At 52.0% G+C, this 25270-nt stretch overlaps 6 protein-coding genes across 6 annotated transcripts; 3 read left to right on the top strand and 3 right to left on the bottom strand.

Annotated features, from left to right (window-relative positions):
• Positions 1–10: 10 nt before the first annotated feature.
• NCS57_01212800 (DLH domain-containing protein) lies at positions 11–769 on the bottom strand (the record flags this gene model as incomplete). The annotated part of the gene is made up of 1 exon (XM_053061808.1): positions 11–769. One exon carries the CDS (start codon positions 767–769, stop codon positions 11–13), a length of 759 nt encoding a protein of 252 aa, XP_052908336.1.
• A 1005-nt stretch (positions 770–1774) lies between these two features.
• Positions 1775–2847, bottom strand: NCS57_01212900 (uncharacterized protein; the record flags this gene model as incomplete). Its single annotated transcript, XM_053061809.1, has 3 exons — positions 1775–2303; positions 2365–2756; positions 2833–2847. 3 exons carry the CDS (start codon positions 2845–2847, stop codon positions 1775–1777), a joined length of 936 nt encoding a protein of 311 aa, XP_052908337.1.
• A 2827-nt stretch (positions 2848–5674) lies between these two features.
• NCS57_01213000 (uncharacterized protein) lies at positions 5675–6662 on the bottom strand (the record flags this gene model as incomplete). Its single annotated transcript, XM_053061810.1, has 2 exons — positions 5675–6294; positions 6347–6662. The coding sequence occupies 2 exons, from the start codon at positions 6660–6662 to the stop codon at positions 5675–5677; spliced, it is 936 nt and encodes a 311-aa protein (XP_052908338.1).
• A 3289-nt stretch (positions 6663–9951) lies between these two features.
• NCS57_01213100 (uncharacterized protein) lies at positions 9952–13860 on the top strand (the record flags this gene model as incomplete). The annotated part of the gene is made up of 1 exon (XM_053061811.1): positions 9952–13860. One exon carries the CDS (start codon positions 9952–9954, stop codon positions 13858–13860), a length of 3909 nt encoding a protein of 1302 aa, XP_052908339.1.
• Positions 13861–17503: 3643 nt separating this feature from the next.
• NCS57_01213200 (uncharacterized protein) lies at positions 17504–18298 on the top strand (the record flags this gene model as incomplete). The annotated part of the gene is made up of 1 exon (XM_053061812.1): positions 17504–18298. The coding sequence occupies one exon, from the start codon at positions 17504–17506 to the stop codon at positions 18296–18298; it is 795 nt and encodes a 264-aa protein (XP_052908340.1).
• A 2013-nt stretch (positions 18299–20311) lies between these two features.
• NCS57_01213300 (Zn(2)-C6 fungal-type domain-containing protein) lies at positions 20312–21884 on the top strand (the record flags this gene model as incomplete). The annotated part of the gene is made up of 4 exons (XM_053061813.1): positions 20312–20368; positions 20446–20895; positions 20948–21076; positions 21132–21884. The coding sequence occupies 4 exons, from the start codon at positions 20312–20314 to the stop codon at positions 21882–21884; spliced, it is 1389 nt and encodes a 462-aa protein (XP_052908341.1).
• Between the last annotated feature and the right edge of the window lie 3386 nt (positions 21885–25270).

Genomic DNA, 25270 nt, shown 5'->3' on the forward strand with positions numbered 1-25270 from the left:
GACAGCATCATCACTCATCATGTAAGAACAGTCTCATCCACGCAACGGCAGCATTCTTCCCTCTTTCCATAGCTCTTTCCATAGCCGCTCTCTCACCCTTTCTCTCCTTATCTCCTCTCACCAAACAGCCATGGGCATGACCGGGAAAATGCTGATAGTCAAATGGTAGCCCAGCAGCCTGCAGCCTCTGAAACGTGTGCAGCTTCAGTTCCGCCGTGTACACGGGGTCAAACTCGGGGGCAAGCATCTGCACCGGGACGCCGACCGCATCAATATCTTCCGCCTTCAGCAAAGAAGGGTGCGCAGACGTGACACAGTCCACAAGCGGCGGGACATGCTCCCTAGCCCCGAGTCGAAACACAGCCCAGCCGCCATAACAAAAGCCAATTGCGCCCACCTTGTCGTACTTCTCGCGAAGAGCCCTGGCAAAGGCGACAATCTGTGGCTCACGGATTTCGCGGGAGTTTCGTCTCAGAAACCCCGGCATATCCATCTCACTCCATTTCTCTGCCGTGAGAAGGTCAAGAGGAAGAGAATCGCCCTGAAAAAAGTCGGGGACATATGCTGTCACGTCAGCTTCTTTGGCGTAGTGGTCGGCTAAGAGACGAATATTCGGTAACGTCCAACCAAAAAGATCGTGAACGATGAGGACCGCGGCCTTGGTGTTTTCGCCCGTCACATAACAATCCAGATCCGTGAGACGTCCAGTTCGGCCAGTGGGTTCTCCATCACATCTGAAACCTTTGGTGCAACAGGAGCCGATTGACATGTTGGAGTGATGGCGAAGACGGTGAATTAGTGCCAAGTTCGAGGCGAGCTTAACAGCTATGTACTATCGACGTCCCAGGGTACCTGAAGGGTAGTGACAGATGCATGAGTCACGTCGGATAATGGCTCGATAATTAAACGACCCAGTCAGACACGATGTTCGATCTTGGATACCGATCCTTCGGGGAACCATGTCACTTGCTCGGGACCGACGCTTTCGTTGCCTGGCTACTTACCAAAAACGGAGGGTTTCAATTCACGTACCCGAGGGAACACCTGAATTGCTGACAAGGTTCTAGGCGAAATTGTCTTGGCGAGACTTTGAACGGACGCCGCATGCTCCCCAGAGCGCGTATTGCTTCTCTCTGAGTGGTGTGAATGTCTTCATCTCCGTTGGTACAGATCGACCTACCCTACGGCTAAAGGCATTTTCTTTCCGCTCAGGCAATGACCGAAAAGCTAGGACCAAGCTACTACAAAAATGGTAGAGCTTTCTTATTGTCGCGAGCCTTAGAAAGAAGGTTACTTCCCGTCGACGACTCTGAATCATAAACTTTGCATCACGATAAAAACTGATTTCGTCGTGCGCTGCAAATTGGGGGCCAACGGAGCTAGCCTTAATGCCGGCCTCCATATCCGATCCTTGTTCAAGCTGGTGGCCGCCAAATGTGAAGCCCGCCAAGGAACCCTTGCATTGTGACAGCTGGGCTAACAAGAGTCATTTCACCATCATGTTATACGTACGGTATTGTTTGCTTCTTTGCACGAGAGGATTCGTTGTTGTCCGCGCGTTCCTGAATCCAAGCCGCTGTACCTGCGCTAAGCGTCCAGTCCTGGGGTGGGAGACGCCGGGCACCACTGCAATCCTCACTCACCAATTCCAATGGCAAAGAAAACAGTCCGAGGTATTGTCAGGAAGAAAATATTTAATAAATAATAAGTATGAGGTATCAAAAGTATCGTTTTGCCAAATCAGCGCTGTCGTGTAATCCTGCCATCCACCTCTTTATTCCACCCTCTCTGCGTACGCATACCAGTCGTCCTTGAATCCCCATTCGCTTCCCTTCGTCTTGGTGCCATTCTTGAGCCAGCAGTTGACACCCCAGTGACCCAGCTCCTCCGACATCCTCTTGCCAAAGACCACACTCCTGCACTTGACTCCAGATCCCTCGTTCTCGTCCTTGTCGATCATGGCGCTGCAGGCGTTTAGGCAGTCCTGGAGAGTGTACGCGATGAGCGGCGAGACGTCGGAGATGACACCGCCCTCCTCTGCCTCTGCGCCCGCGGGTGCGTTCACGCCGCACCACCACTTAAAGTCGTATCCCTTGCTTGACTTGAATGACGTTGCTTCGCTCTTGTCCTTGGGACAGTCCAATTCGAGAAGTTGGACCTCGTCGGCTGGTCTGGGAACGTAGGGGGCGGTATCATTATCGGCGGAAGTCGTGGTTGTTTCGGGGGCTGCTGTGCATTCTGTTGGTGTACTTGTCTCCACCGGGGCAGCAGAGGCAGCGGTAGCAGCAGGGCAATTGTCGTCGCTGAGGTCAATGTTAGTAAAAACACATTTAATAAATATTGGAATGAAGAAAGAATACTCACGATTTAGCATTAGCCAGAGCTGCACCAAGTCCACCTCCTACACCAGCCCCCACGACGATGGCGGTAAGGAGGGCGACGAGAGCAGCAAAAGTCCACACGCCGAGACCAAAAGGAATATGTTGAGTCTTTTGGCCTGAAGGCGGTTGATATCCAGGAGGGAGATAGTAGGGATTGCCATTTTGATCATATGCGACCTCCGGGGCCTTGGCCGCCTGTTGGGAGTGTGTGTCGACCTGGAGGCCTTCGCTGTCTTGAGGCTGATGCATCTTTGTCTCGTCTGGTCCCGTACAGTGGAGGATCAACAACAGGACGAAAGAAATCTCAAGACGCCCACCGCCGAGCCATAGGGCGACTTTTGAGAAAACAGGGAAGTGGGCGAGCACAAGGTCGGACTGTGCTTGGGGGCGAAGCCATCGTAGCTTTCGAATCCACAAACAAGGCTAGTATTGCCCTGTCCTTGTTTCATACAGGCGTTAAGGTCATTGATCGGTAAGCTGACTGCGTATTTCCGCAAATCATGGACCAGTTGAACCCGCGTGGTTGTAGCCGATGTGAACCCCCTGCTGGGTAGAGGGCGGCTCGTCGCGCTTGTGGTTGGCGATGGTTGGCCAGCCTTAACAGGCGTTGGGGAACCACGGCTTGGGTACAGTATCCACTAGCTCAAGTCAGGGAGCCACTACGCGCCCTCGGTGAGATTGCCCGAAACAGTCGGCTACGAAGGGGCTGCCAATTTGCCCCGTCTGCTCTGGCAGTACATTTAAGGTCTTCATTCTCCATTCAAACGATAAATTTGGAATCGGCAAGCTACCAGTCTTGTTGGAAGCCTATTCAAGGGAAAGATGAGGAACAGAACGCCAGTCATGGAGCCAATAAGAATGAGACATTTGAGGCATCGCGTGTGAGTCTCATACACAGACAATTTCCGCTTCCTCAAAGGTTTGAGATGGAAGGGAAGCTAACCCACTTCGGTCCTCGCGTAGGAACCGTGCTGCCAAAGGCGTTACGTTGCGACGTGGGTTAGACCAGCCGTTGCAAGCAGCACGAACTCAAAGTTTAATTACACAGCGGGTGCCCAATCGCCATTCCAAGCTCAATCTTTAGTCTCGTCCACAAGCATTTAAGCCACAGTGGCTTGGGGTTTCTAACTAACTTAGGTTATTGGACGTTCCGACAGCGGCATCCGCGTGCCGTCGAGGACCTGGAGTCCCTAGAGATCTGCGCCAAATTCTTGACATCCACGATAGAAGATATACGGTCGTGGCTTGGCAAATTTCCTTCAGAGATAAATACGAAACGAAGGGCCTGGTGCATTGCCCGACCAGTATGGAAATCGTCCTGCATAGACGAGGGAAGGCTTGAAGAGAGGGCCGACGGTGCACATATAACTTGCCCCGTGCAGTTGGCCGCTCATATATGCCAGCCTGTGAAGAACAACGCCCCGAAGGCCTCCACCTATCCCCCGAACGTCTCTGACGACATGTTGGATGGTGCTCTTTCAAGCAGCAGGACGAAAGCAGCTAACCTTATCACAGCGTTCGGCGTCAGTGACTAGAACGAGCCGCTATCATTGAACGCCTTAGACGATCACGGGTATCTGTCTTGTGATCCCATGCTCACATTTGCGATGTGTTTGCGGGACACTGGCCTTTAAGCAAGCCTATCACAGGGTCAAGCGAGGCGAGACCTACCTATCAGCGGATGAGGAAGAATTTAGAGCTAGCTGCTTGGAGGCGTGAACGATACATTGAGAACTGTAAATAGTCTAGCGCGCCTGGCCCCGAACTTCGGTGAAGGGATTCCTATAGTGATTCACTCGGCTTTTCGTCGTCGTCATCATCTACATCCTTGACCTTCCCAAGAACATTACCGTCGCTCGCTAACTCACTCAGCATTCTGGGGCGGGAAGGTCGATGATGAAGTACAGGATTGGCTGATCTCATGGCTATCCTCTCGGGGTCTAGCCGCTCAACACCATACGATTGTGAACGATATGTCTTGGGTGTGGGATGAAGCGGAATTGCAAAAGGGATCTGGGGGTTGGGCCCGGTATCTCGTTGCGCCGGAGAGGTCTGGATGTCCGAGGTAAAGACGGAGTGGCTTGTGGCGCCTGGGGGTATAGTTGAGGTGGGAAATGGCGGAATCCCACTGAACTTCGTCGGGGGGGGTTGGCGATGGTCGCCATCGTCATCTTCGGAGCCCGTTTCAAAGTGGGCGCCACCCTCATGAATCTTGCGATGTGGCCGGAGGTTGGAGATCACAGAGAAGCGTCGGCCACATCCTTCGACCTCACAGGCAAAGGCTGAATTTGTATGTTAGCAGCAGCCATCGAATGCTAGGACGCCGTTGTTCAAGATAGAGTAACGTACGCTTCTCCCCGGTGTGGCTGTACATGTGGGTCTGAAGAGTGCTGGGTCGTGTGAATCGTTTATTGCAAACCTTGCACTGGTGCTTTTTCTGGGTGCTGGGAGAGACCTTGGAGCTGGCTTGGGCCATTGTCAATTCGGTGGCTGAGAGAACTTGGGGTACAACCAAACCCTGGGGCAGAGCGCGCGAGTTGACGGATTCGATGTCTGGGCCATCCGAGTCCGAATCGCCATCGTGCATTGTCTCAAGGCCCGACAGCCCAGCGGCTTCCTCGAGTTCATTTTCAACATCTTTCGGTTCACCTGTAGGCGGTCCGTCAGTCCCGGGCTCTTGAAGCTGACTCGGATAAGGTTGCTCACGGTGCAGCGAATATTGTCTGTGTTCATCATCAGTATAGCTGCACATCGATTCCGGGCCCGAGTTCGAGTTCATGACGATTTCTTTGTGAAGAGCTTCTTCTTCTTCAATTGCCCTAGGCAGTGCAAAAATGGCCAACTGCTCTTGGTGTGTGGCGACGTGTCTCTTGAACCTGACATTGCTGACGACAACACCCTGATCGTCCCGAGTTGAAGTGACGCTCCTGGATCCGAGCTTGTCTGCCCATTCGTCACAAAAGGGGCAGTCGCGTGCTCGCAAGCGGATCCCAGTGTCTCGTGCTGCATCTTCAAGGATATGCAACTGCTGGTCGGTGAAGGTGCCATGTGTGGCGAAGTGAGATCGAATATTCGTTTTTGATACCCTTCGGACACTCTCGCATAACGAGCAACTGTACGTTGCCCTGTGGTTCTTTATTTCGTGGTCAAACCAGGAGTCACGATCTCCAAACAGCAGGTCGTCGCATTTTCCGCTGCCCAATGTGCAGACGTACGCTTTTAGGTCACGGAACGCATGTTTTCTAATAGGCCATTAACAAGCTAGGGCGGTAGATAGGAGACCACCTCTGTACTTACTTCCAAGCTTTGTCTCGTTGGAATGCTTGTAATGTGAAACATATAGGGCATTCGAACGGATTTCCATCCGGTGACAGATCTGCCAGCGACGGTAATCGAAGAAATGAGGCAGGGTCTGTCATGGTGGATGCAGATGTAAAGGAAACGGCATCATCCTCCTCCACTTCGAGGTCCCTCGCGTCAGTTTTGGGAACAAATGTCGTCGCTTTACTTGAAGTCTTCTCCATGCGTGATGTTGTATCGTCGTTTATCATCTCTTCAGCACCGAGCCGAGACCTGTGGTCTCGACAGTAACTGATTAACTGCCTTCGTTTGGCGATGGCACCACCGAGGCGAGCAGAAATTGAGCTTTTCTGAATTTTTGGGTGTTTTTCTCTGACATAATCGACATCGAATTCTGGAGAAAAAGCCAGGTCTGAGGCCTGGAGTGCTCGTTCGAATCGATCGCGGGTTGTTGCCCGGCGTACGAGGATAGCAATCCGGAAGAGGGAGCCCACTGAGTCTGATATTACCTCGAGAATCATGTGGGCTTCATCTCTGTCCGTCGGCTCTTCTTCAGACACCGGGCTTGAAGCCAGTTCCCGGTTCTCTCGATTGCCGAGTATGATGTCCAGCACTAGCAGGGAACAGTCAGCTGGCGGCAGAGCCCAAGTCCACCCGATACTTACGGTCATCAGTAGCCTCGCAAATGTCTTCAAGCTGTGTAATAATCTCATCTCGAACCTCCGGGTTTTCTGAGAGTCTGTAATCCAACGATAACCTGGTTGTTGGTCCCTGCAACGCTCCCAAGTTTCCCGCCCACAGGACAAACTTTTCCAAGATGTCCGTGATGGCTAGGGGTGACAGTCCATAAGCACAACTACCACCTATTTGATCGGACTTTTTCAAATGATTGATTAGATCCTGTAGCTTTTGTCTTGCCTGCCGAGTCTTTTGCTCGATGCTTTCTCTCGATTGTGATTGTAGCTGCTGCAGCTCCCACATTGCTATTGAGTGTCGAGATTGAGGATAGAGTATGAGTTTGACGATGGGTGAGAGATATTCTACATCCAAATAATCTCAAGGACGATCGGGCTGGGGGACTTTCACTTCAAACCCCGCATCTGCCACGTGTCGTCGGGGTGACTGGCTGAGCCTGCATATCAGGCTGAGGCTCTTGGGCTTTTATCGACGACGACTCCCCGCAGCTTCAGCTGGACAACTCTTCTAGCTCAATTCTCAAAACACATACCTCCCTTGGCTAGACTGACATTAGCCACACATTAGCTTCTACCATGTCTGGCTTTGAAGTTGCTGGAGTTGTTCTCGGCGCGTTCCCGATCGCCCTCGCAGCTCTGGATAAGTACCGCGAGGGTGCAAAGCGAGTGAACTTGTTCTACGCCATCAGGCGTGAGCACAAGAAGTGCCGTGATGATCTGGTTTTCAACAACTTGCTCTTCAAAAGCAACTTGCGGCGACTCTTACTCCCTCTCGTGGTGGATGATGATAAGATCGAAGAACTTCTTGCCGCGCCGGGTGGGCCTGGCTGGAGGGAAAAAGAACTCGATGACCTTCTCCAGAAGCGCATGAAGGACGGATACACATTATACCTTGATTACATGGCCGAAATGAAACGCATCATGGACGAGTTGAACCGAGTGCTAGCCCTTGATTCCGAAGCAGTCCAGAGAAATTTGAACGTTGCGGTGAGGATGTTCAACCTCCGGGGCTGAAGCCTGAAAGGCAACTGACCAACGGAATATAGGAGAACTTGACTGGCAAAGAACGAATCTGGGCAGCGATCAGCAAAGAGGGCCGAGCTTTCCAGCTGTACAAGATCAAGTTCAGCAATGGGGAATCAGTACGCAGGGCCCTCTTATCCGACTTCAAAAATTACAATGACAGGCTAGAGAAGCTGTTGGCTTTCAACGACGAAGACACCCGCCTAGTTCAACAGAGGGACATGCTGGCACCGAAAACCCCAATCGACCTTGCGATTTGCAACTTCTGGAAGCAGGCTATCAAGTTGTTCAGAGCTTTGACCTCGGCGTGGAACTGCCACTGCCACACCACACACGGCGCAGAGTTGATGCTGCAGCATCGAATGACCAAAGACACAAAGTTTCATATCACCTTCACTAAGTTTGACTCTGATTCATCTGAGTGGAATATTTGCAGCACAAGAATCTCGGAAAGTGACGACACGGTTGCGGCGCAATTGCATAAAACCGTCCAAATACTGGAGACAGCATCCTTCCGAGCGCCCGATCATAGGAAACTCAGGCCGGGGAGATCAGCCATGAAGTCATCGATGGCATCGACCTGTGTCCAGGTAGTCCAGTGAGCTCCACTAAAGGAACCGCATCAGAAGACTTGGATTAACGGACCGTAGGAAACCACCATCGATTACCCTAACGTGTGCTCCTCCAAGTGCCCGATTCGGTATTACAAAGGAAATATCATTCCTATGTACTGCTCTTGACAAGACTGAAGGATCTTGTTGTGGGTTTCTTAGCGAAGAAGACTCCAGGTTCTACGTGTATAAAGTATCCAGCCACATCACCACTTCACCTCCATCATTCGCAACGTTGGAACAAATCCTGCGCGGGGATGCTTTCCCGCAGCCTACACGGAGGCAGCGATTCGATCTCGCGCTCATTCTGGCATCATCCTTTCTTCAGTTTCTACACTCTTCATGGCTACCTATCCCGTTCGGCAAAGCAGATGTGTTCTTCAAAAGTGACCCCAATCACTCGGCTCTGTTCAAGCTCGATCAACCACACATACGTCAACAATTTGACGGATGCGGAAAGGCAAGGCTCTCTACTACAGACATGGCAGCCGCCAGTGTTTCCGACTCTCTGGACCAGCTTGGCATCATCCTTCTAGAGCTTTGCTTCGGCAGGCTGTTGGAGGACCAGTCTTATAGAAAGGGTTGGCCTAAGGGCAGAAACGCGAAAGAGGCAGCTGGTTATGACGTCATGGCGGCGCGGGATTGGCAGTGTCAGATTCGTGACGAGGCCGGGTTTGACTACGCAGAAGCTGTTGGATGGTGCCTAGGTGGTAATCGAAGTACGCCACGGGATAGATGGAGGGAGGAGATGTTTCTGAGGGTGATACAGGGGCTGCAGAGATCCCGGGATTACTTAACAGTTGCCGTAGTTCCATAAGATTAAGGCGTGTCGAAGGTAGTTAGTCTCCATCCATAGTATTAGGTAGTCTATCACATCATAAAGGGGCAGTATAAACTAAAGGTCACCAGCCACCAACGACTATCACAAAACTGTCTCTTGCCGGCGCTTAGTAATGTGAGGCGCGATGGATTCGAGCACCGGTAGGAGCTGCGATCATCTCGGACCTCTCGATACCACTGGACGAGCTGTGCCGCTTGTTTGCAGATGCCAACGGGCATCTACAGATCTTGAGAGGCTGAAGGATCTAAGCCTCGTCCAAAAATGGACAAGAGCCGCCTCGCCAATAGATTGGGCCGTCGTCAAAGTGAAGCCTTACCAAGTCTCTCGCTCAAGGCCGAAATTAAGGGACTTGCCAAGGCGGGTAGACCCACACGCCACAAGAGGACTCCCAACGGTCGAGTCCAACACTGAGTCCGAGAATGCCGTAAGCTTGTGTAAGCAGGATGAAAGAATTCACGTCAGATCAAGGAACACAGCTTGATGACTGGCTGAAGACGATCGCGATCACCTGTCTTCATGATTGCGGAGGGTTATCTCAGCCTGGATTGGACCGTTAAGGAAGGTCACTTGTGGAGGACAACGCAGCTGCCTGGGGTTGATGTATTGACGTGATCTTTGTATAAATTGGACCTCTCTCCGAGTATTACATGCCGATAGATATTGGCGAGGTTTAACTGCCTAAAAATCTAGCGCCATGAACCCTCGTGGTGTAGGGAAGCCAATATGCCTCGGTCATGAGGGCGCATGTCTGCCGCCAGGGCAGATTCGTCTAGGCTGAGCATCAGTGATCAAGACAAATTACTGACTTGGCTATATCTGATAAACAGATAGCCTCTTGGTCATCTGTCAACAGTATTGAGGCCGCCAGAATCGGAGGAGTGAACCAGTGTCAAGAGTCCGGGGCATCACGTGAGTGCGCACTAACAATTTCCCCTCTGCCTTAGAGCCCCACAGAAGCTCCCGCGGCCTCTCCATGCCGCACACCTCAACCACCACTCGACAGTATCGCGATACCCACCCCGCGACGCCTCGAACATGCCGAAGCTGGCCCATTGAACTGACTCCAATGGCGTCGCAAGCGGCTCGACGATACCGCAACCATGTATAACCGCGAGTCGAAGATTATGCGCAAGCTGCTCGGCAAAGCCGCTCCCGAGACTCCAGCCGGCGACCCGAGCAACCTCTCCATCACCAGCGCGCCCGCGTCCACCATCGGGGCAGCGTTCCGCCCATCCAAGTCGCAAGATGCCGAGTATAAAGCAGGCGTGCCGATTCTGAGCTTCGATGTATCCCCCGACCGACGAGCAGCCGTCCTCGCTGGCGCGCACATTCTCAAGACGGTGGTACTGGACGATCCTCACAACTTCAACTTCAACTTTCGCGAGGGCGTGGATCTGAGGGCTGTTATAACTGCACAACCTACTACTTCAAAGGGTAGTCAGGTGGCAGATCAGCTCAGTATACGGGATGTGAAATGGCACGGCGGGTCGACCATCTTCACGGCATGCGCCAACGGCAAGATCTTTGCATACGATGTCGCAAGAGTAGGATCTGGCGCGGCTGAGCCCTTGGAATATATACAGATGCAGGAAGATTCTCGACAAGTTACCACTCTCGATGTCAACCCACACCTCAAGAGCTGGCTTCTATCAGGTAGCCAGGACGGAATAGCGCGCGTTTTCGACACATCGACTGCCGTCCCAGGCCGCTCGGGCGGTGTCACTTTTCGCCAGCGCTTTGCGCCTCTAAAGTGTATCGATCCGGTCCGACAAGTTAAATGGTCGCCCAAGGTTGGACATGAGATGGCGTGTTGTACGGAAGGCGGAGTGGTTTTGAAGTGGGATGTGCGACAACCAGGGAGGCCGCTGCTGAGGATTAATGCCCACGAAAAGGCATGCGCCTCTATTGCGTGGCATCCTGACGGAAATCATCTCGTCAGCGGAGGCGCAGACACGAAACTTCATGCGTGGGATCTGGGGAATACGGCCGACAAGCGGCAGAAGCCAAAGTGGTCGGTTACAACACCTGCACCCATCTTCTCGATTGCCTGGCGGCCTGGCCTATGGTCAGCCACAGCTCAGAGCAAGCGTGTTGCACAAGTCGCAGTTTCCTATGATGACACTAGTTCTCGACGCTATGGAACATCGGCAGTGCACATCTGGGATCTAGCTCGGCCAACGATGCCATACAAAGAGATTGAGAGGTTTGATACCTCCCCGGCGGCCTTGCTCTGGCAAGACCAAGACATGTTATGGACCGTGGGCTCGGATGGACTCTTTACCCAATGCGATGTCGCCTTTGCTCCCAAGGTGATCGACCGACAGTCAACGTCCTCCATGGCATTCTCACCTAGAGGCGACGTAATGATGTTTCTCGATGAGCGACCACATTCGCAACGACCGCGACCTCCTGTCACGCATCATGCCGAAATCGTACCTCGAGGGACTTACGGCTCCAGCCCCAACGCCCCCATGTTGAGCATCAGCAGAAGCGATTCAGAGGAGGATGTCGTCGGCAGCTTTCTCGGCCCTCGACGAAGGTTGAGTCGAAAGAGAACGGCGGGGAGATCTGCTCCTATGAGCACAACTCCGCCGTCTGGTCCGAGCCTTGGTGACGAGAACAAACCCCTGGGACTGGATCAGGCGATCAAGGTGACGGGTATCTTCAAGACCCAACAAACGATGGCCTTTGGGCGTCTACCTGCCTCACGAACGGCACAGATATATCAGCATCTCTCGGGGATTTATCTCGAAACGCTCCAGCGTGAGCTTCCATACGTTAAGGACGGCAAACCGCTCATCAAACGGGTGGCGTCCATTCTTGAACAGTACGCGAGGGCAGCAGAACACGTCTCACTCTTCAGACTCGCCCAGACATGGCGGATTCTGTCGTATGCAGTCGACCTGCTCCTTGCACGACGTGCTCAATACCATCTCGACATACGTCTCGGTCGGTTCCAGAAGGTGAAGATAGAAGACAGGAAAGGAAGTGGAAGACTGAGACCCGTTGACTATACTGCCAGTCGAAGCTACGGCGATGAAACACCTAGGCGTCCTCCTGGACAGAACAGCCTCGGCGGCCGCTCCTTAAGCACCCGATCTCTTCTGGCCCTCGGATTTGAGAGCACCTCGAACGTCCCAACGCCGGTTGCACGACCGGCAGACGGAGCAGACAGTCAAAACGGGAACTCGCAGCAGGCTGGCAAGAGATTGGCGTCAGTCGCGTCCGATGGTTTCACGCTGGGGCCCGGTATAAACGACAGGTTCGAAGATACCCCCCGGCAGCGCCTCGACTCGGTCCCCGTGTCGGATATGAGCCATGAAATTGAACGCTCACAAATATCTAGCACCGAGGGTTATGACTTTTATGATACGGAATCGTTGGCCAAAGCAGTAGATGTCCCTGCTCCCAAGAAGAAGGAGCCCTTGTCCTTGGGTTATGCTGGTCCTGTGAGCCCCAACATTCGGAGAGTGACGAGACACGACTCGGACGAGAGCTTTGCTCAGATGTTTTCCACGTCTGATGCGACGAAAGAGCGACCGACATCGACCTCGAGTGCTAGCGGCCCATGGCGATCCAGCCTCGCAAGGCACGCTTCCGACATGGACAAGGAGGGCCAAGAGTATCCTAGCCGGATACGCGGCGAGGAGGTTGATGCCTCGACTGAGACCCCCAACGACTCGCCCAAGCCACGCAGCAAGAAGGCCGTAATTGACTCTCCAGAAGAAGTGTTTATGATTTCACAGACAACAATGGGAACAGACGATACCATTCCCTCTCAGACCTCTGAGTTGGAGCTCGACATTCCAGCGCCGAAATCTGCTGAGCAGTCCCCGCCGACCGCTGAACAAGCTCCAGTGCCGGAACAGCCCCAACAACACGTTATTCTGGCTCCGGCTAGCCACCCTAGCAGATCGCCGAGTCCCCTCAAGGGACCGTTTCCTGCCCAGCAAGATGTTCGACCGCACGTCATCGAGACGGACTACCTCCCATGGGACGATGATCCGCCTTACCCTCACCCGACCGCTGCCTCTGGGACAGATGCCGTCATCTCACCCTTGGATCCTTACTCTCTTATAACCAAGGCCCTAGACTACGAATCGCGGACCTCTGCTTTGAACGCCTCGGCCATTATTCTTCTCCTCAAGCCGCTGGTGCCGGAGTTTGTCATCGATCACTACCAAGCCAGCGCGATTCTCCAGCAGCATCATTCACGCCTCATGCGAATGAGTCTCTTCATTGAGGCATCCCTTCTACGCAACCTCTGCATCCAAGGATGGCCAGAGGGCTTGCCTGAATGGGGCGAGAACTACACGGCCATCTTTAGCCCAGCCCAGCAGGGAGGAAAAGTCAGCTTCTTTTGCTCCTCGTGCCGCAAGCCCAGAGAGCGCGACCCCAAGCATGGGCCCGATGCCATCTGGACATGCGAGCGTTGTCGCACAGCCATGGCACCCTGTGCCGTGTGTCATCATCGGGATCCCGAACAGTCAAACTATATCCCCGCTGAAATCGTCGCCGCCATGGATTCTCCTGCTTCCTGGCTGTCTGAGTGGTGGTACTGCCCCGGGTGCGCGCACGGTGGGCATGCCTCCTGTCTTCAAGCCTGGCACGCCCCCACGGAGTCGTTTGAGCCGAGCAGCGGCCCATCTACATACAGCGATGGATGCTGTCCCTTGGACGGCTGCGGACATGCCTGCCTCCCTGGCAAGTACCGGAACGAGACCACAACGGCCCGAGCTGATGAACTCGGGCGGGCTGCTGTGGAGAAGACACGGGTCCGGGACGAGCGGGGCACTAGCAGTAGCCGACGATCTAGCCCGCGGCCAGGGATGGACCGGGCAGTCAAGAGCGACGGGAACGACATCCCGCAGAGCCGAGCTGTGGGCATGGCACGGGAGGCCCTGAACAAGGGAACAGGCGGGATCCTTAGCTCTAGTCCGGGGAGGGTGGTGGCTACCGGGGAGAGGGAGAGGAGGAAGAGCGTCAAGTTTGCAGGAACGGACCGTTAGAATTGGCTGCGATGCATCATGAGTGGGCTCGTTGGGTGGTGTGCTCTTTACAGCATGGCGTACGGAAGACAAGGGATGGTGATGGATCTGATGATGGGACCGTTGATGGATGATGGATCTTTGGTGACGGCGGATTATTACGAGGGGGGAATACTAACTTACTACTACTAATACTATTTGATACCCAAGTACCACCACGTGTAATGCAACCCTGGGCTGCGCTGCGGGTTGATCCTTGCCTGAGGCTTGTGCTTCTCTGGAGTGAGATCCCTGGATGAGAGGCTTGCTCTGCCAAGCTTCGTCTACATGACCCCGGCAAACCCGCCTCCGCCTCACCAGATCCGACCCACTGACAGGTAATGGGCTAGTTGATGTTTTCTGGGCTAATCTGAACGTCATTTTTTCAGGCTGGATCTTTTTATTCCTTGGTCTTTGGTGTTGTGCATGTGACTAACCATGATGGATTATGACGACCATCTCAGGAGAGATTTCTGCCTGCCGAGTGTGTTACACACGATCTCTTACCCACCGCGGGTATCATTCATCTGTCAAGTTAACGTTGCATACGGGGTGAGATTATCAAGGGTGTTAGCTTCAAGATATATCCGTAAGTGCGCAGGATATACCGAATGCGGAAGTAGGCGTCTATGTCCAAGCAATCCCATAATCTATCAGTATCAAACGCAGCAAAGTCCCCTTCGGCACTTGTGAGAACTTCCAAGATTGGTCAAGTTGTTCATATCATCTCAGGACTTTCGTGTCTTCTAAAATTAGGAAACGAATAAAGACGCTATTTGGCACGTCCATGTTTCTTCTTGAGAGATGTTTGTTTTCTCAATGATGAAAGTGAGGCTGTTTGCGCTCGCCGAGAGTTGATCATTCTATTTTCAAAGGACTTTTGCATCATGTCTTGACTGCCTTGTTGTGGTAGAGGAGGTACTGATCATCATGTTTGGTTGTCTCTTGGAAGATGATAGATTGGGGCTACTTAGGCAGACAGCAGCATCTGAGTCATGGGCATCGGTTTCAAGTCCTAGCTGAACAAAACACGATGTCTTGTGGAAAGTTTGTGTGGCAAATTGTCGGCCCAGGCAGCATCCGGCTTGATACCGGGTGGCCTTGTTTTGCCTGCCTTGTTTCTTTCAACCTCGATTAGTTTCCAATCATTATGATTCATGATGAGCTTCATTTCAACCTCAGTATAGGCTCCTACGACCTACGGTAGTGTCGAAAGAGGACCCAATGCTCTAGAGCCTGTAGTAGTGGATGATGTCCTTGACACCCCCCACGATGTAGCCACGCTACCATGGTTATCCGCAGGCACATTCCTGGAGAGACATTCCTAGGGGGGCCGTGTGCTTCCGCAGGGCTTCCAAGGATAAGGCCACTTCAGCTGACCAACTTGATCCACTGAAGTTGAGAGACATGAGGCTAGAAATCGGCACCGATGTACGCTTTTGGACATGAGACGTAGTGTCGATCCGAGAAGGCGCCTCAGCTGAAGGCATGGACAGTACTTCTGATCTACGACAACCTCAGGGACCATGGATCCAGATCCCAGGAGAACATCAGGGCAGTACTTCGGCCGGGTAGACAGCCCCGTCTGAGATTTCGCATACACGAAGGAGCAGAGCTTGGACGGTATGCGCATTGTGCAAATGCCGCACTTGAGTACCGACCAAAGGTCCTTGGCGATCTTCCTACAAGCGCACATTGATTATCTCGTACAGGTTCCTTCTTGGGACGAAATGACGTTGTAAATTGGCACTTTGGTTCGAGTCGGGTTGGTTCTGTTCGGAAGATCCTCGTGAGATCTAGATGGTTCGACCATTGGTAACCCCTGATGACCTGAGAGCCATCAAGACAGAACAGAGGATCATGCAACGTACCGACGATCGAATCCTGCAATGTCAAATGTTCCTCCTGTAACCCTAGATCCGTTGTTGGTTGTGCCAGAAGGAGTCACATGGTCCAGCTTACTGGGGTGGGAAGCCGTTGGACAAACTCTATACCTGGTCGAAGCCCGCTTGGGCTGAAGAGGTTGTGTCTGTCTAAGAGGTCTCATTGGCAGCCCTGATTCTGGGATCATCTGCGGGCTTGGGGCCTTTCCGTGGGATGGGTACACACGATCGGGACCCGGATCAAGACATGTGTCATGTGGTGAGTCAAAACAGGGGCTTCCAACAAAGACACTGATTCTGCCTTGTCTGCGACAACAAATGAAGCTAAACTCGCATGAAAGGCGAGGATGAGTAGAGGGTTTTGAGCGGCAACATGGTACGAAAGAGGAAGGGGTGTGTTTGTTTGGACTCTGATACCAAAGTTCGATGCAGAAACAACGAAACACGGATTCTTCTAAGCACTTTATACACGAACCCAAAGACCATTCCTCACTAAGGGTAGCCAACCAAGTCACGTCAAGCCACGTCAAGCCACGCACCTATGGAGAAGAAGGAGCAGACTGCATCTGAGCCTCTCCCAAAAGGACTGCGCCCTGGACTTCGGAATGGCGCAAGATGCATATGGGTGCTATACCGGGGCCTTGGGAGGTGCGTGTGACGACCCGCCGCCATCAATCTGGGCTCCACCATTTGGGCTGAAAAGTGTGCACAGCCTGTTTTCCCGCCTGTCAATCGATGAGGCGTTTGGGATCTGGGGTGGTGGCTTTCCAAGTATAGGAGATGGGATTGTGTGTTGTGGTTGGTTCACGGTGGGCATCTTTGTAGGCTTCTGCAGGGGAAAACGACGGATGTAGTGTGGAGGGGCGTGGATACGGACGAGTGTGTGGCAGGTGAGTGGACTGTGTGAGGCGTGTAAGGAGATTATGTGTATATGAGTGTGTAGAGCAACGCCGTTGGATAGCATCACCAAACGCCAAGACCCAATATTGCAAGGGACCGCGAAATTCAACTCGATTGGTAACCACCCCTGGACGCCATGTGGTGCCAGCTACATGCCTCCCCCCTCCAATGGCTCTCCCACAGAGGTTAATCATGACGTGTTGCTGCATGCACCGGACCCATGCCAGCGCAAGATGGACCCGATTAGGGAAGGTCCACCAGTTGAAGCTGTAAACCACACGACAAGGATAAACCAGAGCGGGAAAACTGTGGCTTTTTAGTTACCAACGATGATGGATCTTCGGTAGAGCCAATCACTGCCGATGTGCTCGATGGTGTCGGTAGATGCTCCATCTTAGGGCTGAGAGGAAGAATCGCCTGGTGTGTTTTACAGACGCGAAATGGGCCCGGTCCTTCGGTTGTCTTCTTCCCAGGGTGTGTCGTCACCTAGTCCCCTTGTACTGACTGGAGCCAACCAACCCGTTCAACGGCCAGCGCCCGCTAGTTTGTTGGGTAACTCGCGCCGCTAGCTACCTAGAATCTGGGCAAATTAGGTCATACCAAACGTCCATGGCCAGGTACCTGAAAACGCCTGCCAGTGCCAGATCTAGGTCGAGTCTTTGTTTCTTCAAGATGGACGATTCTTTTGTATATAACACGGCCGCCAGTATCTCGTTGTTCGAGGATATTCAGCAGCAATCAGACAAAGTCTCAAGACAAAGCTTCAAAGAGCAAAGCAGCAAACACTCGATACAGAAAAAGCAACAGCAAACTACACCAGGTTTCCCTTCAACACGACCAAGATGCTCTTCCCACTGTTTGTGCCAACTCTTCAGGACCCCTACTCCCTTGGAGAGGGATCTTGGAGACCGGATAGTCCTATAGAGATTCCTCACGAGGTGGCTCTCATGGGTCTCCCTCAGAACATACAATTCACCTGGATGAACTCTTCCTCCAGGATGGTTCTACATATCGCCGCCCCCGGATCATCAGCTTTATATTCTGCCGACATGCCCCAGGGTTGGAACGGCCCAACGATCCTCTACGCTGGTTCAAGAGTCCAGGGCAGTCCGATGCTCTACGTCGAGAGATCAGACCGTGAATCAACCTTTCACTTGCCCGGTGTCCCGAGTTGCGGTATCATGCCTTGCCAGATCGTTCTGCAGTGCGAGTACGCCGACCCTGTTACCTGGTTCAGGTTCACCATGGTTGTCGGTGATGGCACCAACAACCACTTTGAAACTTTCGAGTGGCGCCGCTCTTCAAAGTCTGCTGGAAAGTGGAAGCTCACCCGTCTCGGCCCCGGTGGAGAAGAAGACATGTCGCAACAGTGGTATCCCTCTCCATACGGTCAAGAATACTATGGTTCCCCTGCAGCAACAGAGAGCGGTTCAAGCAGCAGAAAAGAAACGGTGGCGATTCTCTCCGAGGAAAAACCATCGTCACGATCAAATCACAGGTCTAAAGTCGGAGGCTTCCAGTTCAAGGGTTCAGGCGCAACGTCTGAGCTTGGCTACCACTGGGCCCTGATGGCCGCCATGAGCGGCATCGTGATACTCCAGCTAATTGGTGCTGGGGAAAGCAGGGCGAGTGGATGAAACAGGCGCTTGGGAACCAACTAGTGTGTGTGTGGCGCACGCAGGGTCGAGTGGAAAGTTTGGGAGGGATATAGGGGGGGTTCATGCAAGGAGTGCCTAGTAATTGGGAGGTGGCGTGGAGAGACATTGGGGGCCGCGAGGTAGGTGACTATGATTGTATGGTTTTAATGATTAGCTACATTCCTTTATGATTCTGTAGATAGTTGCTTGAGGCTACTCAAGAAGTTAGATTTCATTTTATCAATTCATTACCATAACTAGCATACGAAGCACCTGAAACATCGTGTTTTGTGAATCACTGGCTGTTCGTGCCTGGAGCCTGGAGCTGGAGCCTTGGTGTCGAGGCCTCCCTGAGTTTAGAGCCCAGATGAATCACGACATGCAGATCCGAAAATGTGCCATTGTCCAATAAGATAAGATTATCGACCCTGCAAGTATTAGCAGTTCTTTCAAGTTCCCACACGAGCTCTCGTGCATATACGTTGCGTCACGTTGACTATGCGTCATTCACAGCATCTTGCAACTACGCAATCTGTTTGGTTGTTTGGTCTACCAAAACGTTCTAGTCAATTCTTTTGCGAGGTACAGAAAATATGTACGATTCGTGCATTCCTAGGCTACGGTGTTGCTGCCTCCCAAGCCGCGCGATGGATGCAAAAATCCCCGGCATGGCATCGGGCATACCGGTGGCTGATTACTGTGGCTGGGCACTCACGATAGGGGTCAGATATGAGGCCTCGCACGCGCTTGTGGGCTTAAAACGTTGAAAAAAGGGGCCGAATATGGGGAAGCGGACGTGTTCTGCCTCCTCGGCCGAATGATTGTGCAATGGATGACTGTGCAGTTGTGGTGAAGAGGCCCTTTGTCTTGTCAAGGTGAGGCCTCTGATTAGGTAGTGGGTGTTGGCCTGTGGTCTCTGATAGGGTTCGTTGCCTTAGCAGGTGACGCATGCAGATCATTCAGTTGACGCACTAAATAGTCTCCAATAGTCGAGAAGACACTAGAAGACTCGAAAGTCTTGGAACGAATCTTGTGTTGGACACGGAGAGTATATACATCCTCCTCATGGATGTTACCCTAGAGGTGCGCGCCACACATGACCGACAATGACTCCCTCGCTGTGGCTGACTTCCTCCCACATGCCGACATGTCAACCCGAAGGAAGACCTTTGGTGCACCCTCTTCCCGTGCAACACAGCACCACCATCCACGTCTCGTCCGACGCACGGTTCCACTGAAACGCAACTCACTAGCATCCCCTGTCCGGCCCCGTCCGGCGATATCCAATTAGCGCAGATACCAAGTGGGGAAACCTCCAGCCGCAACGGGCTATCAATCGTCGCTTGGCGACGAGATTGGTCCGTAGCCGCAGTTAAGGGTCTGACCACCTTGTCACCTCGACAGTTGGCGCTGGGCAAATTGGCTGGCTGTTCCCTCTGGAGCCATGCTCGTCTGCAAATTGATCTGCCGTCGTGGGTAAATTACCGCTGTAGACTCCAGGGATTGCGTGACTTTTTCTCGTATCTATCCTCTCTTGCCCCTCTTACTCAGCTCAGAGATCCTTTTCCCCATGTCTAATTGGCCATCTCCAGCGGAAGGGTTACCGTCCGGAGAGTTTGTCTCTCCGCGGATGCCGCATCTTGACCCCAACCCTTCTCACACGATAAACGCGCCCTTGTCCTGTCATTTCCAGGTTCCTTTTTTTAGGCGTCGGCTATAAGGCTGAGACCCCTGGGCCACACACGCACACAGCCCCAGGGCGGAGTTGGTTTAATTCAACCTCAGCCCGCATGCTCGCTACGGCCGAAACCCATGTGCTGCAACTCTGCAGCGACAGATCACGTCACGTGCTGTGGAACCTTTGTTGGCATTGCTGATGCTGATGCGCGCGTTATATACCGACCGTTGTCACCTCTCCAAATTCTGTAATCAGGTCAGCACATGTCATCACGACCATCGCGTGTCTTTCCTTCGTTCCAATACCCCAAACACCACCACCCGAGCCCCTAAAACATGCCCGGAACTCCCTCTAGCACGGGCTGCGAGGCCTGTAGGAGGCAGAAGAAACGGGTAAGCCCAGCCACCCGCGGGAGGATGCGCGCCTAACGTGGCGACCCGTCCCACGCTAACCATGGAGTGGTGGGTAGTGCGACAAAGTCCAACCAAAGTGCGGCCGATGCAAACGACTATCCATCAATTGTGTTGGGAATGGCGTCAAGCGATGGAAGTTTCAGTCTTTTGGAGTTGAGGATCAACGCCTGACTCCAACACCGAGACGGAGTCCCAGCAATGGCAAGACGAGAGTCGCATCGTCGCTCGTTCACATCCTCGGCATCGAAGACATTCGATACGATCTCCGCGCCTTTGGAGGCAAGCTCATCCCCGATCTTCCTCAACAACTGGGCTCCAGTCCAGCCCTCGATGCCTGCGTATCCGCCATGGTCGCACTATACAGATCTCGTCAATACCAACAATCCAAGGTGGATGCTCTGTCCAAGTACGGCGAAGCTCTGGCCGCGACTCGAAAGTCAATACAAGACCCTTCAGAACCTGTCGTCACAAAGATGCGCACAGTTTCTGTCATGTACATTTGCCATGTGAGTACCTGCAAGCCACAATATGCACCCATCCATCCACTAACGCCCTCAGTCTTGGCTGGACCGCAAACACGCTGAGCAGCATCGCGAAATGATATCACATCTATTCCGTGAAGCTGTTGAAGCTGGAAAAGCAGAGGATATTGAGCCAGAATACTTCCAGGGACTGACTCAATTAGCAGTAAGTGTTCTTGGTGTATGTATTCTTGCACCGCATACTAACATCAAATCTCTAGGTTCTAGCAAACATTCTCAATCCAAGGTTCGAGTTGGGCCCATGGTTTTGGAATGCCTGTAAAAACACTGGCACTCCTCGTCCTGTCCGGTACCACCAAGGTGCATTTTTGAGTCTGGAGCCCACAACTATGGCAGAAGCGGCAATCTACATTCGCTCGCCGAGGCGTTACCAGTATCAGCTTCGGTGCATGTACAATCTTGTACAGTCCGAAAAGGCAAGAATCCGCCAGCTCGTCACATTTGCAACAATGGCCACCATGATGCCTAAAGCACCACCCATGGCTATGAGAGTCCTGTCCTCATACCGATTTGCGTGGGGGTTGCTCTTGGGTCTGGGATCCATTCTGAACCATGTTCTACGGATATTCGACCACGATCTAGATCTTCTTACCGAATCACATCAATATGTCGACGAGGCCATAGTGTTGACAGAGCAGACTGCTCCCAGCCGGCCCAACGGCGCTGCATTTACACCAGACTACCTCAAGATGGTCTGGGCGTCCATCACAGACTCTTACCGATCTGCCGAGATAGAGGCGATTCTACTCGACTATGAAAATGACGTAGAGGGCGCTGAGTATCTAGAAGAGGCTCTCGCCATGAAGAGGAGGCTCTACCGGATGGCAAGACGCGAGACACAATTTCAGGTGCAAACACCACCGGAAGTACCGATGATGGGATGCATGCAGGATCCATTGGATGATATGCGGGTGCATGATATTGGAGCGCCGAGCGAGTGTGTGATACTTTAGCGAGAGCTTACGTGAGAGAGAGTGCAGCGTGGTGGTTGTTCAGCTCGACAGGGGGCATCAGGAAAGAACGCTAAAAGAAACAAAGGACCCTGAATGACAAGTTTGTCATTATCCAACACAAACATTGTCCACACATAATCTAAATGGATATGGACTTATGAGACTATGAATCAGGTAGACAGAAAAAAACTCAAAGATAGGTACTTTATGAGTTGGCCCAAGTTGGGAGATGTTGGTCAGCCCACATAGAATATTACAGCGGTCAGCCAGCCACATCCCGTACTTGAAATGATAAAGCTTACCGTCCATTCCCATGCGGCTGACTTAAGGTTACTTGTCTGATTTACCCAAAGTAACGTTACCAGAGCTTACTTGCAACCCATTTGGGCCTCAGATGCCTTCTCAAGATAGGCATTTTCGAGTTCTCAAGTTGAGCCGCTTTTAGCTCTTCAAGTTTCAAGTTTTACCTTGGAGTCTTCATGGAAAATAAGTCTCTTCTAATTACAGGCTTTTGGATTTACCTTGAGTTGCCTACTCTTCAATTTGAAATCGCTTAGAGATTGGACGCTCGTTGCTTCGGTGATATGATATTCTGTGCCTGTAGCTAGGGCTTCTATATGAATTACGATTTTATCCTTCTGTAACTCTATAGAAGAACGACTGTGAAGATTTTGGCACCGGGACTTGAAGGCCCAGGCAACCAGTTATGATTGTCTGATCGCGGGAGCCACAGCTCAAAGGAAGTTGCGGACAAACCTGTAAACCCAAAGAAGCATCGTTTATCCCGCAAAAGCCAGGAAACTTGCTAGTTCTTCATCAGAGGCTTGTTTCATGCTGAGGTTCCAGAGATAGAAGTGCGAAATGAAAACAGTGATTGAAGCAAGATCGACATCAATCCCAATGCAGCAACACACTGCGACGCCGCAAACCGCCGTAGATAACGCATGGCCACCGTGCCCCATTGCGCCACAAATGAAGGCACCCCTTGCAAATGGATCTTCGGTTCCATGCTTGAAGCGGAGTTTTTCTGGCCAGAAATGCGTGGTCAAGCTGTAGGTAGGATGACAGAGTCTGCGAAGCTTTCGGATGTTGGGCTTCCGGCTTGGAGATGCTTCGGCACTTCCTGAACCCGACGCAAGCCAAGCCTTCCTATAGCCAATTACAGGAGTTATGTTGTGAATATGAGTTGTCAAGTTCTATTTTGAGGGCGTAATCGCACTGGTTTCGATGGGCAGCTTCTTGAGGATGATCTGCACTATGGTATGGGACAGACAAGGGATCGAATCGTGATAAGGGGGTGCGGCAGATGGTACTTGGATACCTCATGTATGAAGCCACAAGCTAATAAAACTTGCGAGACTGAATTCATTGCCCAAAAGCCGGGTCACTGCTTGGTCTTCCAACCATGGGATGATGCCCTGATGCTCAAGAAGCAAACAATGCATTTATTGAGAGAACGGCAATTGATACCAATTGGCCGAACAAAGGAGCCTTGCCTTGAACATATCGTTGCAGTAATCGGCCATCGTCACGGGCCAGTTCCCCTTCACTTTTACAAGAAGCCTTGCACTGTCCGATGCCGGCTCAAGTTGTAGGTTAGACTTTTCGCTAGATAGGATAAGACTTGCTTCTCGTCTGGGGAGTAAGTAGTGGCACTAGAAATTTGCCCGGCACCTGGGTAAAAAATACCCTAGCCATGGCTCAGCTTGATGTACTTGCCTAACACCGTTGTGGCTAAAGACGGACACTAGTCGAACAACGTTCCCGTCTTTCGGCAATTGTCCAAAGTGTCATTTGACAGCTACATAGCCGACTTCAGCGGACTCTTCGTCATCGCGCTTCCACTGTTTGGGTGAATTTGTGGCGCAAGCAAGAATCTTGTTGGTAGGTTACAGTGTCCGTCCAGTTCAAGCACCATGCCCAGCCACCCAGGCGTTCATTCTACCGAGGGAGCAACACAGAAACAGAACAAGATTGGCTTCTTGCCTAGAGAAAATAAGATATTTTATACAAATAGCTTAACAAGACAATGAAATAATAATACTTTTGTTATATAATCTCGTGTCTCATTTTCAGTATTATTAGTTTAAGTTTGTTCTTGTTATCATCCTTACCACTCAAGTGTAGGTGTCTGATGAATTACAACGGTACTTGCTACCAGCCAGCTATCATGGCTCATCCGTCAGGTTGACCATAGTATCGATTCGGATATGAACCACTATACTAAGTCTCTTTAACAACAATGAGACATTGACCCATTTCCCATCTTTATCGAGATATCTAAGCTCTGAGTCTTTTTTGGAATCTTAGGGACCTCCTTGAACAACCCCTCCTGCCCTATCTGCACACGGACTACGCTGGATGGGGCATCGAGAGTCGGCTGGGAAGAATCGGAAGACACAGCCATACTTACCTGAATGGATCATTGATCCCGAGATGTTTCCAGCTTGTTAACTCGATGCCGCCTTCATGTGAAAGAGGGGTAACCAGGGCGACAGTGCCAGGACGGATCATCGGATCCTGATAGAGTCTATTCATGTGACAACAACATGAAAATTCGATGGCCTGGGCGTAAGCTAGCTGGAGCACCCACAACGCATAGATTTGGAACCGAATCCTTTCTCGACGCTCGCCAACCCTCATCCACGTATCTCCGGTTCTTCGCATTCCTTCTTGGTTTTGGCTCACTTGCCTGACGCCTCCTAGGCCCTGGCAAGGTTTGATCAAACTTTGGATTCGTCAGCTGCTCGGGAGAAAGGAAGGCGGAAGAGAGGAGGGTTGTAAGATGATGGTATTCGTGAAAGAGGATTGAAGCCACCACTTTTGGTAGCATGGCTGATGACAGTTTACGTGGTTACATGAGTATGACCTCCTTCTAATATCGCCTTTCGGGATCTGCAAAGCTCATGGTCACGACCAATAGTAGTGCTGAGTTGACGAATTCACACTCTTGGAGTCAAAGAGCCAGATCTTAGGACATATCTCGGGCTTGTTGATGCGGGGGACGGGAAGTTATGATGTGCAATATGTAGTAGGTTCCTGACTAGAGAAGTTCCATTCACCCGAACGCGAGTTGACCACAGCATATGTGACGAATTTCTTGACTCGTTTCATATGACGGCTCAGGCTGCATCGTTCATATGCCTAACCTGTTCCAAATTAGACGAATGCGGGGTATCAACATGCCGAACTGCATGTTGTGCATCATTGTTGAGAGGGTTGTCGAGGTATTGGATGCCACAATATCCAGCTTGGGCACCGAGGATGCCGAGCTATGCCCGCACGTGCTGGGTGTGACAACTCTGGAAATCATAGCCTAATTGAACGATAGCTTCTTCTTCAATCGTCTCGTCTGGCCGGTGAGGTGAGCATCAGTCTTTTTCGTC

Source organism: Fusarium keratoplasticum, chromosome 10 (assembly GCF_025433545.1).
Source record: "Fusarium keratoplasticum isolate Fu6.1 chromosome 10, whole genome shotgun sequence".
Classification (NCBI taxonomy): Eukaryota; Fungi; Ascomycota; class Sordariomycetes; order Hypocreales; family Nectriaceae; genus Fusarium; species Fusarium keratoplasticum.